Source organism: Hippocampus bargibanti, linkage group LG04 (assembly GCF_051943395.1).
Source record: "Hippocampus bargibanti isolate YZ-2025 linkage group LG04, ASM5194339v1, whole genome shotgun sequence".
NCBI lineage: Eukaryota > Metazoa > Chordata > Actinopteri > Syngnathiformes > Syngnathidae > Hippocampus > Hippocampus bargibanti.
The window spans coordinates 15,323,946-15,341,364 of NC_142737.1; the positions used below are offsets into that span (position 1 = coordinate 15,323,946).

A 17,419-nucleotide genomic window follows, 5' to 3' on the forward strand; every position below is an offset into this window, starting at 1 on the left:
AAGTATATTTTATTGAAACCCGGGAACAGATTATTCCCATTTTAATGGTTTCCTATGGGAAATTCATTTTTGAGATACACACTTTTCGCCTTACACACTCTGTCTGGGAACCAATTAAGTTCGTAAATTGAGGTCTCACTGTATCTGTTTTTGCCACTTAGTTGAGGACAATCAATTCTGATCTAAAGCAAATTGAACATCTCTATAATACTTTTTGGGTGGTATTATTATCAGCATTTGTTTTCTTAACTTTAGCCCTTTTTTACAATGTGGCAAAATTGGTACGGTAACATAATTGGTAAATCTGGAATCTTCATCAAAAATATCTGTTTTTGTGGTTTAAATACTGCATTAAATAATTGTACTTGGTCGCAATATGGGGCTTAGTACTACACAACATATGTCATTTGCCAGTTTTTTGAAGCCCATTACCAACGTCGTGCACACACTGGTTGCGTGTGTGTGTGTGTGTGTGTGTGTGTGTGTGTGTGTGTGTGTGTGTGTGTGTGTGTGTGTGTGTGTGTGTGTGTGTGTGTGTGTGTGTGTGTGTGTGTGTGTGTGTGTGTGTGTGTGTGTGTGTGTGTGTGTGTGTGTGTGTGTGTGTGTGTGTGTGTGTGTGTGTGTGTGTGTGTGTGTGTGTGTGCACAAGTCAAATAGATGAAGAGGTGAAAAGGTGCCCAAATGACTCAAGCTTGCACTTGCGTCAAAGTGACCCATCAGGACACTTTGCCCTGCTGAGAGCGCCTTCTTGTTCACTTGACACTTAAAAGTCACCAGTAATGACTCAGACCTCTAACGGTGTTGCATTCTGAGTTCATGTTTAGAAAAGAGTGGGCTGCTTGTTGATCTGCATCACAATATACATACAACGCTGTACCGTATGTGTTTATCGTGATATTATTTCTTACCGCTTGACAGTTAAAAGCGCAGAAAAGCAGAAACAATAACACATCCATTAGAACGTTCCATTAGATTAGTCATACGTAGCTATATCATAAAACTACACCCACCATGATGGGGTATGCTTCGCATCAGAGAATCAGAGTCATTTTTATTGCCGAGTATGTAGAACACAAGGAATTTGTTTCCGGTCGAACACGCTGCACTAGTATCATCAAAAAATTGCAAAAGGCACTATACACTTAGTTCCATTTGGGCTACTGTTCAAAGAGTTCATGGCTTGGGGGAAGAAGCTGTTTAAATGTCTGCTGGATTTGGTGCGCATGGATCGGTAGCGCCTGCCTGAGGGGAGTAGCTGGAAAAGGTGGTGGGCAGGGTGCGGAGGGTCCAGTAGGATTTTCCACACCCTCGTTTTGATTTTTGCAGTGTGCAAGTCCTCGAGAGTGGATGATTTTTTCCGCCGTCCTAACTGTCCGTTGAAGTCGGATTGTGTCCATTTTCGTGGCGACCCCGAACCAAACGGTGATGGAAGAACACAGGATGAATTCGATGACAGCCGTGTAGAAATGTTGCAGCACCTCCTGTGGCAGGCCATGCTTCTTTCGCAGCCTCAGGAAGTACATTCTCTGTTGCATGCAGTGTTCCTTTTCCCTAATGTCCTTCATTCCAATTATTCAACACAAGCTACAATTTGACCTTAGTTTCTTCTGTCCAAAGTTGGATTTGACAAAAAAGACCTTTTTTTTTCCTGTTCTTCAATATCACTTGTGAGTAATTTCCACTTTGTAGCAAATTTCTTTCACTGAAATGCTGTCAGACTACTGAAATGTTCATATGCCATAGGTACATTAAATAAGAACATTATAGCAGAATGTTTTGAGAACATTTCAGAGTGTTATATGAGTTATTGACGTTGTTGTTACTTTCCGGGTTTCACCACAGCAATTCACTTGCATGATTTCAATTGAGCGGACCAGTGGTTAGCGCGTCAACTTCACTGTGCAGAGGTCGTGGGTTTTGATCCTGGCTCCAGCCTTTCTGTGTTGAGTTTGCATGTTCTCCCCGGACCTGCGTGGTTTTATTTTGTTCCCGCGGTTTCCTCCCACGTTCCAAAATCATGCATGGCAGGCGGATTGAACACTCTATTTTTAATTGTTCCTATAGGATGAGCATGGATATTCTTATCTCTCTGTGCCCTGCGATTGGCTGGCAACCCATTCAGGGTGTCCCTTAGCTAATGGATGGATGAATTGCAATTAAACGTTTTTGTAGGGGCACTTCTGTAGAGTGGGAGTGAGAGCGAGAGAGAGTGAGAGAGAGAGAGGCAGAGAGACGAGAGAAAGAGACAGAAAGAGGGGGATTAAGGGAGGGAGGAGGAGAGAAAGAGAGAGAGGGGAAAGGGGGAGGAAGAGGGAAAGAAAGAGAAAGAGGGAGAAGTAGGGAGAGGGAGAGGCAGAGGGTGAGAGAGATAGAGAGATGATGAGGGGGAGAGAGAGATAGGGAGCGATAGAGGATGATAGAGTTAGAAAGAGAGAGAGTTAGAGAGAGAGAGTGAATGAGTGAGTGAGTGAATGAGAGAGAGAGAGAGAGAGAGAGAGAGAGAGAGAGAGAGAGAGAGAGAGAGAGAGAGAGAGAGAGAGAGAGAGAGAGAGAGAGAGAGAGAGAGAGAGAGAGAGAGAGAGAGAGAGAGAGAGAGAGAGAGAGAGAGAGAGAGAGAGAGAGAGAGACTTAATCCTGAATTGTGCTCCTTACGTCCTTTTAATTCACATGAGAGGACACAGACACGATGTGGGCAGAACCTGGGGGATGAGATTGCACATAATTGACACGACATTGTCACACTTCGTCAGAAGCAGGTTTTGAACAACAGACAAGGTAAGTAAATTAATCAGTAATATTTATTGCAAAAAAATCTCGTTTTAAAGTTTTTTTCAACACCTGGGAGACGGTGGGGTTATTTGAGGGAGGGGAACTTGGATAGCTGTCGTGGGATTCACTGCGGATTAATCACGCTGTGAGTTATTTTAAAATAAATCGCCGGTAGTGTGTGTTGTTGTGCCCGGAGGAATGAGAGGAAAAGAGTTGCTATGTGGAGGTATTCCACCCGGCTCGCCTCACACGTTATTTTCTCTCCTGACGTCACGGAAGACGGAACCGGCGGTTCGTCAAAGCACACACCGGGAAGGAGCAACACGGAACCGGACTGGAGCAAAAGGAGCAACCGGGAAAGCCGAAGCAGGGTGATGTGAAGATCACTAACCTCGTCTTTTTTTCGGTACAATTTTCATATAGCCTTCTTTTAATGTATCTCTTTTTATTTAATCGCATACTGTGTATAGATGAACGCTGCATTCACGATATTAGCTCATTTACACTAACGAGTGCGGCATAAAAATCCTTTTTACCAACCCTTTTTTTATAATTCTGTATCTACCGATTTGCATTTACTGGATCGTTTGTGCTTTTTGTGCCTACTGCCTGTACACTAAGTGGAGGCGATAACTGCAATTCCGCCGGTGTTGTGTATATTTACTACTATTTACGAAAATCATTCATGTGCTGTAAATGCTGAGCAGGTTGGGAGAAGCCCTTTGACAATGCAGGTAATGGGAATTCCTCCTCTGTGTATTATACCTGACTTCAGGAACACTGAAGCAGCATCACCATGGCAACACTATGAGGGTTGTCTCTTTGGCCACTCTATTGACTTGGATTGGAAAGTCCTTGAGTGAACTCCCTGCAACTGAATATTTTCTGAGTCGCTCCACACATTTACCTTGTAAGGAAATATGAGGAGTGGGGATAAGAAAATTGCACACAAAAAAATCTAAAAACTACTAAATATTACGTCAAATATTTAAAAGTGAAGCAAAGTTAACATTTGTAGTGATTCACAGACACTTTATAAACACCCGCCATTTCGCGCAACAATTAATTTATTGGTGGTGGTTTCATCGTTGTGTGTTGTAAATCAATGTTTCACTTGCTAATTTTTTTTGCCACAGCTGCTTTGTGATGGTCAAGATCAATTACTATCAAAATTACCCTCATATGCACTGCCAACAAATTTGGAGACAATTATAAAAACAACTATGTAAAATTATCTATTTTGAGGTGGATTTGTGTTTGCTTGTCATTCATTCGTCTCCTGACTTCCCTTCTGGCAGCTTTGGTCCATTGGCCATGAAATTTGACCTTGGATTTTTGCAGTGGCGGGCCGTGGATTTCATCATATGCCTTCAGCCGTGCAACGTCTGAAGCAATCCAGCCTGAAAAAATGTGGTGTGATTTACGACTAAGTCCACTATAGGGTACCATTAGCCAGGAAATAACTGGCCGACCTTTCTTAATTATGCCCAGCTATTCTTGTAAAGTCCGTCTTGAAAATGGCTTTAACAGTAAATCTCCAACCAAGTCCATTTCTTCTCCTTCTTCAGCCATTGTGGATTGACAAAACTGCTATTAAATCAACACAATATATTTGCTAATGCAGTTCGCTACCAATACAATGTGCTAGCTCTGGCTAGTATGATCTTGTCACTAGCGACTTGTGATCAGTGCAGTTTTCGCAAACTATGATTGGCTAGGGACTAGCCAATCATATTTTGTGAAAACTCTGGCGTTGACCAGCGCCTGCAAGAAGGCGTTGATACCCCTTTTGTGTTGCCAACTTGAAATCCGATTGGTTAAAACAACAGTTTGATCAACACATTTGATGCGACAGGGCCCGCAGAACTGATTGTGAAGGCGTCCAGGTAGATTTCTGACTCTGGTAACAAATGATGGCTATAATGTGATTGGTTAAATGCTTAAATACGAAAACACACACCTGGAAGCAGAACAACAGGGGGAAATTAATGTCAGGAAACTGAAAGACATTTTGGAATTATTTAATAAGAATTCATGGACAAAATATAATTAACATCAGTCCATGATTCAGATATTTTTAGGCCAGCAGAGAAGGCTTTGCTGGCCTTGACGGTCTGCCACTAGAGATTTGACTGGTGATGATCTCTGAAACAAACAAAACAAACTATGATGGATATCTTGTGTTTTTGTGAAAGAGTGGAAACACTTATAGAAAAATAATGGATGCTTAGAGACGTGAGAAATCCAAACTCAATCCATCCATTGTCAAAATCAGATAATGGATGGATGTTCAAAAATTATCGGTCAAGAATGGGAGAGAATAATCCTAAACCTGCAGAGTCAAACGTGACAATTGTGTCTGCACCTCCACATCCACAGAGAAGGTGGAGAAAGGCTTCTAAGTGCATGCAGCAATGGGGAAAGACTACTACAAGATCCTGGGCATCCCCAAAGGCTCCAGTGAGGAAGACATCAAGAAGGCTTATCGACGCATGGCCTTGCGCTTCCACCCTGACAAGAACACCGAGGCCAATGCTGAGGAAAAGTTCAAAGAGATTGCTGAAGCCTACGAGGTGCTTAGCCATCCCAAGAAGAGGCTCGTCTATGACCAGCTCGGGGAGGAAGGTAAGCGGAGGCTTTATGGCTTGGAGAAGGACATACAGGGTGCCCGAATGGAAAGACTGTGAAAGAGAGTTTATGATGGATTGAACAGGTAGTGATATACATGTACAATCGAATGAGTTCCAATAGAAAAGCAGTTCTGACATTAGCTCATCTGTTTTGGACAGTGTCCCTCGTCAATGCCTCATGTTAATAGTGGGGAGTAAAAGAGTATAATTCCAAAAATTGCTACATAGAGTAAAATAGTTTAAATATTATAACATGGAAACATGTATGTCTGTGTAGGCTCTCAGTCGTACAGGAGTGGTCCATCAATGAAAAGTTTTCTTCAGCCACGATCTGTACTTCTTGGAAGGTGTCGGATGTTTCGCTCCTCATTCGAAGAGCTTCGTCAGTGAACTAAAGTTGTGCTGGTAACTCTGGCTCTATATATATCCTTACTGTCCAGAGGTGGCAATGCCAGACCTTTGCTCTGATAGGTCCCTGCTCTAAGGTTGGCGGAGCAGCACTTTAGTTCGCTGACGAAGCTCTTTGGATGAGGAGTGAAACGTCTGACACCTTCAAAGAAGTAAAGATGATGGGTGAAGAAACCTCGATGGAAACGTATTCTATCTTTTGGAGAAGAAGGCAGTGTCACGTTGGTTTTTTGGGGTCCACTACTACCATGCATTCTGGACACCTTGAGTCAATAGTTGGACTTGGAGAAAGGAAATGCTACTCTGCTATTGCATTGGAAGTGCATCATTAAAATTACCCACGGCCAGTTTATCAAAATCTTGTATGACATTGTCACAGGTTTCAAGACAGGAAACAGCAGCTCGTCCGGTGCCCCTGGTACCTCAACGCATCACTACACTTTCCATGGAGATCCCCACGCCACCTTTGCTTCCTTCTTTGGTGGATCCAATCCCTTTGATATGTTTTTCAGCGCGAACCGCAGCCATGGCCGCGCCAACGGTTTCCACAACGACCACAACAACGATGCTGAGCAGGACATGGAGGAAGACGACCACTTTGTTCACTTCGGGAGGCAATTCGGCTTTGGCGGAGGGATGAAAAACGGCTTCGCAGGAGAAGGCCGGAGACGGAGCGGTGGGCTTTCAGATTGCCCGGGGGGAGCTCGAAGACAACAGGACCCGCCAGTGATCCACGAGCTGAAGGTGTCTCTGGAGGAAATCTTCCACGGCTGCACCAAGCGCATGAAGATTACGCGCCGCAGGCTGAACCCGGATGGGAGGAGCTTGAGGACTGAGGACAAGATTCTGAACATCGTGATCAAGAAAGGCTGGAAGGAGGGCACTAAGATCACCTTCCCCAAGGAGGGCGACCACACCCCTGAGAATATTCCTGCCGACATTGCCTTTGTCCTCAAAGACAAGGACCACGCCCACTTCAAGAGAGACGGTTCCAATATCATTTATAACTGCAAGATCAGCCTGAAAGAGGTAAGTCGCTCAATTTTCAGTTTCATCTTATTCATTCCTTTCATTGTTTATTTTTCAATCTCAAAGAAGATCCTATATCAAATAAATATCTTTATTTTATGCAGAAATGATATGCGCTCATTCTGCAATGCCTCAAGATTCCGCTCAAACGGTCAGATGTTAGTTTTCATGCTGGCGTGAGCCTCATTTTCTCATTTGAGAATTGGGCAATAGAAATCTGTTCAGTGAATTAAGTATTACTGTCAGTTTACTGACAAAATCGACCACAGTACAGCGATGACTCCAGCAAATCAATTGATTCTTTCACCTCGTTGAGGGCAATGTCTCAATTTTAAAGGGAATGAGAGTAGCTGCTTTAATTGGCGGGGGAATCAAGTCGTCGTTGTTCACGCCCACAACGCAGCATCATGCCAGTTTTTAACCAAACCAAGGTTTGTGCATCCTTAAAAAAATAAGCAGATTTGAAAAATGGTCATGTACCAGCCATGTGTCACTTAGTCAAAATGTAAATGGCCGAATGGTCGAATGGACGGTGTGAATCGGTACTTTTGTGAATTGCAAAGCGCCAATTTATACATCAGTGTCCTCACACGACTGCTGCCTTTTTCCCGAAATCAAATACAGTAATCTGTAACTATCACGTTGTGGTTTGCGATGGGTGGCACTTTTGGGACCCGACTGCAGCTGCACAGGTGTTGGTCATTTTAATCAGTGGCAGTTAAAAGGACTCCCGGGATGACCATTCAGTGTCGGGTTATTGTTTGTTTCACCCTGTCAGGTTTGTTTCATCTTGTCATGCTTTACTCATGGTTTTGTTTGCTACTTTGCACCTTTTTGTTGTTGACTTTGTTGTTTGGGATTTTGTTCCTGCTGACTTTATTTAATACAATTTGTCAAATACACCCTGCTTTTCCCTCCTGCCTGCTTTTTTTTGTGGGGTCCACCACCACTACCTTGCAAATCGTGACAGTAACCAATTTATTTCTCAATGGTCATGTTGCAAGAGGAGTTTGTCATAATATTTCAATGTTTGGTGGTCATATTTAAGGTATATTTAGGGTTGAAGCATAAATGGTAAGGGCTTGATTGTCTTGTTGAATGGCGTGGTGTCAATCACCACTGTAAAAAGTAGAATGAACGTGTGGCATCCAAATAGACTCAGTACCTAATGTTATGAACACAGGGTGTATTTTTAGATCCACTTAAAAAAATTGAGGGGTGACTGACTGTCTGTCTGTATGTTTGTGTGTTTGAGTGTGTATCGAATCAGCCTTGCCGAGATCCTCTGCCACAATATTGTGGGGAATGTGACGTCCTTGTATGACCGATGCGGAACCGCCTCGCTTCTCTTGCTCAGAAACGCATAGCAGTCAACACCGTAGAAATGTGCGCATGCCCGATGTAAACATGCATTCGAGCAGCCTCTGGGTTTTGTGTGTGTGAACCTTATTTCAAAGTCAAAGACAGATTGTGGTGTGCGCTTGTCTGATATTACTGACTAGCAGCACTTTTAATTAAGTGATCTCACAAGTTCAAGGAGGGCAGCGTGACTCTGACTGCTTCATATGTGAACTACACACATTGAGTCTTTCAAATAGCCTTGCGATTTCATGGGCCAAAGTGGAAGAGGCTCTCAAATATGTCGGAGGAGTTATTTGGACTAGAGTCAAGATATCATTGTACCACTTCCTTTTGGCAAAAAGGGTGTTTGGGTGATGATTCGACTGCTCACATCCCATAGCCAAAGTAGGCAGCTCATGAAGGGATTTGGAGGATGTGGGATGGAAGGATGGCAGCTGTAACTGGGAATAGAGGGGAAGTGGGTCCAATGCTTGAATATCCAAAGCAAAGAGAAGTTCTTAATCCTTCCCTGAAGATGTGATGATAATAATAATAATAATAATAATAATATTACATTTTTTAAGGGCCTTTCAAAGCTCTCAAGGAGACTTTACAGTCACAGACAAGCATAGGTGCTAAAATAAATAAAATACCATCACAAATAGAATGCAATAAATAAAATACAATTATAAATAGAAACAAGAGAGAGAGCTACACAGAAAATGCAATTTTAAATAGGTGGGTTTTGAGATGGGACTTGAAGGTGGGAAGATAATTGATGTTACGAATGTTGGGAGGAAGTGAGTTCCAAAGTTTGGAGGCAGAGCAGCTGAAGGCTCTGTCACCCATCGTGCTGAGACGGGCAGGGGGGGCACACAGAGGCTGGGGGAGGAAGAGGATCTGAGGGAACCAGAGGGAATAGAGATTTGAAGAAGGTCAGATAGGTATGGGGGGCAAGGTTATCAATGCCTTTAAATGTATAAAGAAGAATTTTAAAGTTGATTCGATAAATAACTGGGAGCCAGTGGAGCTCTTGGAGGACGGGGCTGAAGGTGATGATCCGGGCTGAAGAATTCTGGACGAGTTGAAGTTTGTGGAGAAGTTTCTGAGGAACACCAAAGAGAAGTGAGGTACAAAACAAGCACCCCATTCCGTATTAAATCTTGGAATACCATCAATGGAAATTGCCATCAAAGTCAAACGCAACGAAGAGTGCACTCAACCTCAATTGTTTACCACATTGCAAGCAGCAGTGATTGAAAAAAGTGTTTGCTATGTCTACTTCACAGCATGTCAAAATAGAAGGAAAAGTTGACCGATCATTTAAATTCATTAGTAAAAACAATAGTTTGTATACACACACCCGACTAAATAATACTATGACTAAATACTGTGCAACGGGAATGCAGTAAGGAAAGAAGGTTGCTTAAAATTTCCTAACTTTTATGGAGCCACAGTGTTGTCAGTGGATCAGAATCAGAATCAGAAAACCTTTATTCGTCCCACAATGGGGAAATTTGCAGTCCACATTCTCAGATCTCATTAGATGGCACAGATGCACCCAAAGGTCGTCATATTGTGCTGCTCAGCTTGTGACCGCCGTCTCGGGCACTCAGAGATAGAGGAGTGAAACACATTGATTTCACTTTCGCACGCTCTGTCCCTTGTCTACAGTTTTGACATCCATGAATAGGATTGAAATGGACAGACAATGTACGAATCAGGTCAAGTGTGACTGCTGTGTTTCGTACCTGTCAGCTTGGAAAATGAGGCAACTGACAATAAACCAGAACTGAAGTGCTAAAACCTACTGATTTATGAACTTCAAAATAGAATGCTTAATCAGTCGTGGATAAACTGCAATGATAAAGGGCTTTTGATATTCGTCACAGTCACACACACTTACTCTACTATAGCATCGTAGATAAAAAAGTGTCTGATGTCATGTTTGGAAAAATCAGCGTGTGCTCTGGTGGGCAAGCAGCCGCTTTACTGACTTGAACCTCAGCGCAAGATCACAAGTCTGACCTTGGTTGTTAAAATTCCCACCAGACCAGACATTAAAATCCCCTTAAAGTAGCACCACATTGTGTGAGTGTAATGACAGTGACTGGTTTAACTTGGAACATAAGCAAGTGTCAGAATAGCCCAAATCACTATTAGATCATAACATGACACAATGTCTGGTTGCCTTGGATGAAATGGCCTTAAATATAAACCCGAACTAACATAAACATTTTTGACAGTGTGTACAAGAGCAAGAAACCTCATTTCAACCTTCATATTTACTTTAAATTGTGTCAGCTGAAAACGTCTCCATTCGAATCTTGGTTTCCGTCTTCCTATGTGGAATTTATATGCATTATTACATGTATCACCATCACAATGCTGCAGTCGCTTTGAAGACATCCATGTCGTCAAAGTACAACACAAAGCTATACTATGCTAAAAGCGCATGCAAAAAAAATGCAATAAAAGCAACAGTGGGAAATATTGAGAAATAAAGTTTTTGGGAGCCAGCATGGCTGTAATGTCACACCTACTTGGTACCATTATCCTGGTGAGCTGTATTTTGATGGTTAAAGGATCTTTCTATGCTTGTGTGTTGAAATGTGTCCTCTTGTGAAACGGATCTGCGACACAAAGAAGGTCAAAGTGTCAAGGACCGCTATAAAAATTATGACCCGTGTGATCACTGAAATCATGTGAAACTCAACTTTCGCAATCGCGTCAACTCTCCCTCCAGAAATCTTAACTTGTTCGACCCCGCATGTATTTAATACAACTAACTTCATTTATGGTACATAATTTGATGAATTTCCAAAGGCAGATAGGAGCCTTAAATTCTCATGTTTGTGTTTTACTATGGTCCTTGGGAACTTTCAACTGCGTTAGCATTGTACTTTTACATTTTGGCGAGTTTGTATTGACTTCTGCATTTTTGTGACATTTTTCTCCTTAACCCTCATATTATGTTGAAAAAAAAATACAGTACGTAAAAATCCACACAAAACAGTGAAATAATAGGTGACATCAGCAACAACTGTTTCTGAGATATTATAAACATGCTTGACAACAGAGGCAACATATTATCTATCCCATTGGGATATTTTAGAACTGTTTTGAGGAAAGGAAAAGATATCCGGTGCTTCAGTAAACACCTAAAGGGAAACGGGTAAAATTGACCCCTTAACATAATATGAGTGGTAAATGGGAGTTGGATAGAAAAGTATGTCTACAATTTCATTTTTGGGGAAGTTTGTTCATCTTATAACATGCTGAGGGATCTTCACTGAGGGATAAGCGAAATCCTAATAAGCAACATTGTAATCACTTGAAGTCAAATATTGAATTTATCAAGCATTCTGATAAGGTGACAAAGCTTTAAGTGTGTGTGTGTGTGTGTGTGTGTGTGTGTGTGTGTGTGTGTGTGTGTGTGTGTGTGTGTGTGTGTGTGTGTGTGTGTGCGTGCATGCATGTGTGTGTGTGTGCACATATGTGCGTGTGTATGTGTGCGTGTGTGTGTGTGTGTGTGTGTGTGTGTGTGTGTGTGTGTGTGTGCGTGCATGCGTGTGTGTGTGTGCGCATATGTGCGTGTGTGTGCGTGTGCGTGTGTGTGTGTGTGTGCGCATGTGTGTCCATGCTGCCATACCGTGTGACAAGTCCTCCGACTATTTGCGAACTCAGCCGATTCATGCCTCTCTTCGTTAGCACTGGCCATGAGAAGGTTGCTAAAATTAGTGTGTGTGCAATGTGTATCTTCTCCACACATACAGACATATACACACACACACACAAACACACTGCACAAGCCCCCCGAAACGTTTTCCACTACATGCCTTGTTTTTCTTGCCCACATTGTTTCTCCCAAAAATATATGAGGCCTCTTTCACACATTTAACTCATTCACTGCCATTCACAAATTTATTCGGAAATAAAAAATATGACCTAGAGCGCTATTCCCGAATTTGTTTGGGTTTTATTTTTTCATGCTTGGGTGCTGATAAAGCGCTGGCCATGGCCTTTGGCTGTTTTTTTTTCCACAAGTCTGTCTGCATTTCCCTTTTTTCAGTGCTTTTTACCAGCTTCAGCTGTCATTAAAGCGCTATAGAGACTAATATGTATGTATTGCATTGTATTTTGGATAGCCACCCTCATTTTAAGATCATATAACTCCAGACCCAGATAATTTAGGAATTAACTTGTTTTTTTCTGATGAAAGAAGAGAGTCTCAGGTTTCTTACACTACATTGAATGTTTATGTAGTCCTAAAAGTCAATATTCTGTGGGTCCTGGAATTCAAGTAACAATGACAAGAACCCCGGCACTGGAGTGGACACATTTTTGCATTTGTGGCAGTGAATGAGTTAATCTCGACGCTTCATCATTAGCATCAAGCACGGATGGAATGTTTTTTTTTTTCCGTTCTTGGAAGCATGAAGTCATCCATATACGTGTGGCTTTACAATTTCATTCCTTCCAAGAGTATTCATGGGTGTCTATTCTTTGCCCCGCAGGCGTTATGCGGCTGCACCGTTAGCATCCCCACGTTAGAAAAGCGGATTATCTCCCTTCCCTGTCATGACATCATCAAACCCGGGACGGTGAAGCGACTCCGAGGCGAAGGCCTGCCTTTCCCCAAGAACCCTGCACAATGCGGTGACCTCATCGTGGAGTTCTCGGTGCGTTTTCCCGACAGGATCCCACCACAGTCCAAAGAGATAATCAGACTACACCTCCCTTCATGTTAGTCCATGCAGCATATTGTCGGGTACTTTTCTGGATTCGCAGACGGGAGTTGATGGAATGATACGCTCACCGGACACTTTATGAGGCACACTTGCACAATCTAACCAGATCCGGCACGAGAGCTGCAATCAAACATTCTGCCTTGACTGAGGTTTGACTGATGCTGTCAGAAACACTGTGTGTGTTGTAATTCTTGCGATTTAAAATGGCTTTTAATTACACCAAGAAGTATTTCCAACACGTTGCAGAATTGCCTGAAGCAACAGCAGCAGGGGAATGCGACATGACCGAACTTCATAACCTCATAAAAACGTTGCGTCTCAAGTTATTGGTGGCTACATGTCACATCATTGACCTCTGAGCCAAATTAACCGTGTTCTTAGTAAATCTTAATTGTTATTACGATTACAACGGGGCTTTTAACTTATTCACTGCCATTCCTGAATTTATTCGGGAATTGAAAATATAACATGGAGCGCCATTCCCGAATTTTTTCAGGTTTGGTGTTTCTTGTGTGCTGATAAAGTGCTGGTCAGACCTCTGGCAATGTTTTTTCCCTTCCGCGGGGGGCCTGCATTTGCCTTTTGTGCAGCTGCCCCCACTTGCACCACATATTACTCCAGACCCATATGACTAAGGAATTAACTCTTTTTTTCTGATGAAAGAAGAGATTCTAAGGTTTCTTATACAAACATTCATTGAATGTTTATGTAGTCCTAAAACTCAATATTCTGTGCGTCCTGCAATTTGAGTAAAACTGACAAAAACCCTGGCACTGGAGTGGACACATTTGTGCACATGGTCTGGCAGTGAATGAGTTAATGTGGGGCTGGGATTTAGTTGTTAGTTGCAGAACTAGATCTACTCTGACATAAACTGTTGGCCACCCCGAAAAATCCCCAACTATTTGCCTTGCCTTTTTAATTCTTTTTTTTATCTCAATAACTTTTTAATTTGTTTTCAAAACATACATTGATATCAGTGGTTTTCAATGCACCATTTGTAGTTATACAAAGACGTTTACCACAACGCCTTGGATTTCTTCCTTGACCATACCAGCAGGCTGGCATTTCTGTCGATCTAACCAAGAGCATCTCGTTTTTATGACGTCATTATTTAATCTGCCTCCCTCACCATCGGTTGTCCCCACGCTTCATATTGCAATACCACATGAGAAAAATCTTATCATCTATCTAACTTTACAACTGGAACTGGAATAATTACGGGGAACGACAATCACATACTGAAACAGCAGTATAAGCTCAAAACCGGTGCTTTCCGTTTAAACCACATAGCCATGCTCACTATTTATGTGCCTTAGCCAGGTATTGTATCACTTCAGATTCGGAGAAGATGCTTTCTTGTTACTCATCCAGTTATGAATATGATTCAAATAGTTCTGAACAGGAAAGCATAAATGTTCCAAGCTCCGTTGGAAATGGGCTGATTTGTCTGCTAGGAATTTCTGTCAACTACAGTAAAGTCTCGTTATATCGATATTCTCGGGAGTCGGAAAAAAACGGACTATCGATATATCTGATCCTGCGGCATGTAAATTTTCTCCTTGCGTTCATAGAAATAGTATCGTAATAAGCAGTACTATCGATATAACCGATATCGATACAACGAGACTTTACTGTAGTATCAAATAGTCGTCTTGGTGCAACACACAACGATTCACCATTGCGTTATTTATGTGTTTTCCTTCTAATTTCGCCATCAATACAGATCAACACGAAGTTTTCAGACCAAACAAAGTACCCAAAATGCATTGTGTGTCGCTTTCTCGGTCAGGAGCGTTCCAGACATGACGACATGTCAGGCATCGTCATCAACTCGAAAACAAGACTTGCTGAATATTCAGCGTGAGTCTTAAAATATAGCTATATGCCGTGGAATCGTTGTAAAATGCGCTCAGTAGAAGTCATTTGAAGTGATTTTACAAATTATGGACACAACTTGTCCGGAGGCGTCGGTTGTCCTTTCAGAGCAGTCAACACATTGTACTGTATTACACACAACAATAGCAATCCTGAGGAATCAGCAACCTTGTGTTCAATACAATCCAGCACGAGTTGGACTTCCCCAGTGGAGTTCAAGTATACCATACAACTGAATGGAGACGGATTATACATAGCGCCGTGGAGATTCCTCCTGTGATGGCACTTGTTTTATTTTGCTCTCTCCTGCCATTTGAAGGCCATGTCTCAGTGCTACTGTGAGCATTACCGACAACATAACAACTGAGTCGATGAAAAGGTTTCTTCAGCCGTCATCTGTACTTCTTTGAAGGTGACGAAGCTTACATTGACTAAGCTTAGTCGTGCTGATGAGGTGATACCAGTGCTAATGGGGCAATCAGAACCCTGTGTAGACCATTAGAGGTAATCAGACAGACAAAAGTAGTAATCAGATTAGCTTCAGGGAGTAGTCTACTGCTCCCCCAGGAACCTATCAAAACAGAGGTCTGGCACCGCCACATCTGTCCATGAGGGATATATAGAGCAAGAGCTACCAGCACAACTTTAGTTTACTGACGAAGCTCTTCGGATGAGGAGCGAAATGTCCGACACCTTCAAAGAAGTACAGATGACGGCTGAAGAAACCTTTTCATCAATGGACCACCTGTACGAACGAGAGTCTACATAGACGTATAACAACTCAGTGTTACTTTGTTTTTCTTCTTTCATAGGCTATTTATTGATTAGTATTTAAAATTCGCTAGTGCCATTCGTACATTTATGTTTGCACTTTTTTTAGAGCAGAAACCCTTGTATACTGTATAAAATATTATAAGGGCACATTTGCTGTGTCATATGTCATCTATAGAGGCACATTTGACCTCGCCTACTGACTATTTGTACAAGACTGCCATGTTGAAATGAGTGTATGGTGATTGGACATAACATCGGGTACAAACTGCACAATCTTTGAAGATCCAATCTCCTTTATTTATCGAGACTGTACTCTATTCAATCAATCACAAATTTTGGTCATAGATGGTTTGATACGTCCCTTTCTGCACTTTATACACTCATTTTAATCTTTCCTTTTGTTTCGAGCGAGTCAGGTTTTTGAGATATTCTCATTTCTGGTTTTTAAGTTTGACGATATGGATTTTACCATGCTTTGTAATAAGCTGTTGCTGAACTTTGTAAATTTTACAAAATCCATGTATACTTAATTGCCTATTATATTATTGTCAGTATGATCATAAGAACTACTGTATTATTATTTGTTATTGTTGTAAAATCCTCATCCTTGAGAAAAAAAGAAGGGCAGATTGGACTTTTGATCAGCCTGAGTAAAAAAAAAGAAAAAAGGTGTGTCCTCATATGACCTTGGCTCCAACCAGAATGCACAAATGCCTCTGCTGAAAGACTCACCACTTGTGTGCATTTTCCAAGATTCTTTGTTATAAAATAGCAACAAATAAATCAAATGTTTGAAGCTGATGGTTTGGTGTGTTATTATAGAGATGTGTCAAAATTGTCTGAAATAACAGATTCAAAATCATTCCTATCGCAAACTGCATTGTAATAACCATACTATGTTGGTGAAAATAATGGTGGACATTCTATAAAAGGTTATTATAACATTAACATGGTATTTACATTAATATTAATATTAATTATTAATATTAGAGTTCTGGACAGCGACTCAAACAGATGTTTTTTTGTTTTTTTAGGGAGAACTTTCTTGGCGATAAGTCGTTACCTGAGCCTTGAGCAACTATGATGTCATTTTCAGTCAACTGCAAGTGGTAAAAAGATGGCTCAAACTGGATGTTTTTTTTTCAATTCATCATCCACAAGGGGAGAGCTTGCAGTTTTTCTCCTTTCACAATGACAAGCATGGCGTGTGCTTCGACCCGCCCTCATTTTTGATGGAAATGATGGGAGGCGCTTAGATTGACGGGCAGTCGAATCTGTTCCATTCCTCAATAGGAAAAATGGCCCAAGAAGCCCATTTCTCCACATGCAAAGTCCAGAAAAATATCAAAAGAACAAAAACTTCATCCAAGCGCACAGTTAAAGGACAACCGACGCCTCCGGACAAGTTGTGTCCATAATTTGTAAAATCACTTCAAATGACTTCTACTGAGCGTATTTTGCAAAGATTCCACCGCATATAGCTATATTTTCGGTTGTAGGACTTGCGCTGAATATTCAGGAAGTCTTGTTTTCGAGTTCATGACGATGCCTGACATGACCCTGGCCGAGAAAGCGACACACAATGCATTTTGAGTACTTTGTTTGGTCTGAAAACTTCGTGTTGATCCGTGTTGGTGGCGAAATTAGAAGGAAAACACATAAATAACGCGATGGTGAATCGTTCTGTGTCGCACCAAGACTACTATTTGATTCTAGTTGACACAAATTCCCAGCAGACAAATCAGCCCATTTCCAACGGAGTTTAGGCGCCATCTCATGCATTTTCTGGGACGCTACATTGGAGTTCAGACGCCTCAAAATGACATGGAAGGACTTCGT

General features: G+C 41.8%; 1 protein-coding gene across 1 annotated transcript; it reads left to right on the top strand.

The window, feature by feature from the left end:
* Nucleotides 1–2,681: 2,681 nt before the first annotated feature.
* Nucleotides 2,682–16,331, top strand: dnajb5 (DnaJ heat shock protein family (Hsp40) member B5). The gene is made up of 5 exons (XM_088995499.1): nt 2,682–2,775; nt 3,049–3,175; nt 5,149–5,394; nt 6,187–6,836; nt 12,695–16,331. The coding sequence occupies exons 3-5, from the start codon at nt 5,184–5,186 to the stop codon at nt 12,926–12,928; spliced, it is 1,095 nt and encodes a 364-aa protein (XP_088851625.1). The 5' UTR covers nt 2,682–2,775; nt 3,049–3,175; nt 5,149–5,183; the 3' UTR covers nt 12,929–16,331.
* The last annotated feature ends 1,088 nt before the right edge of the window (nt 16,332–17,419 follow it).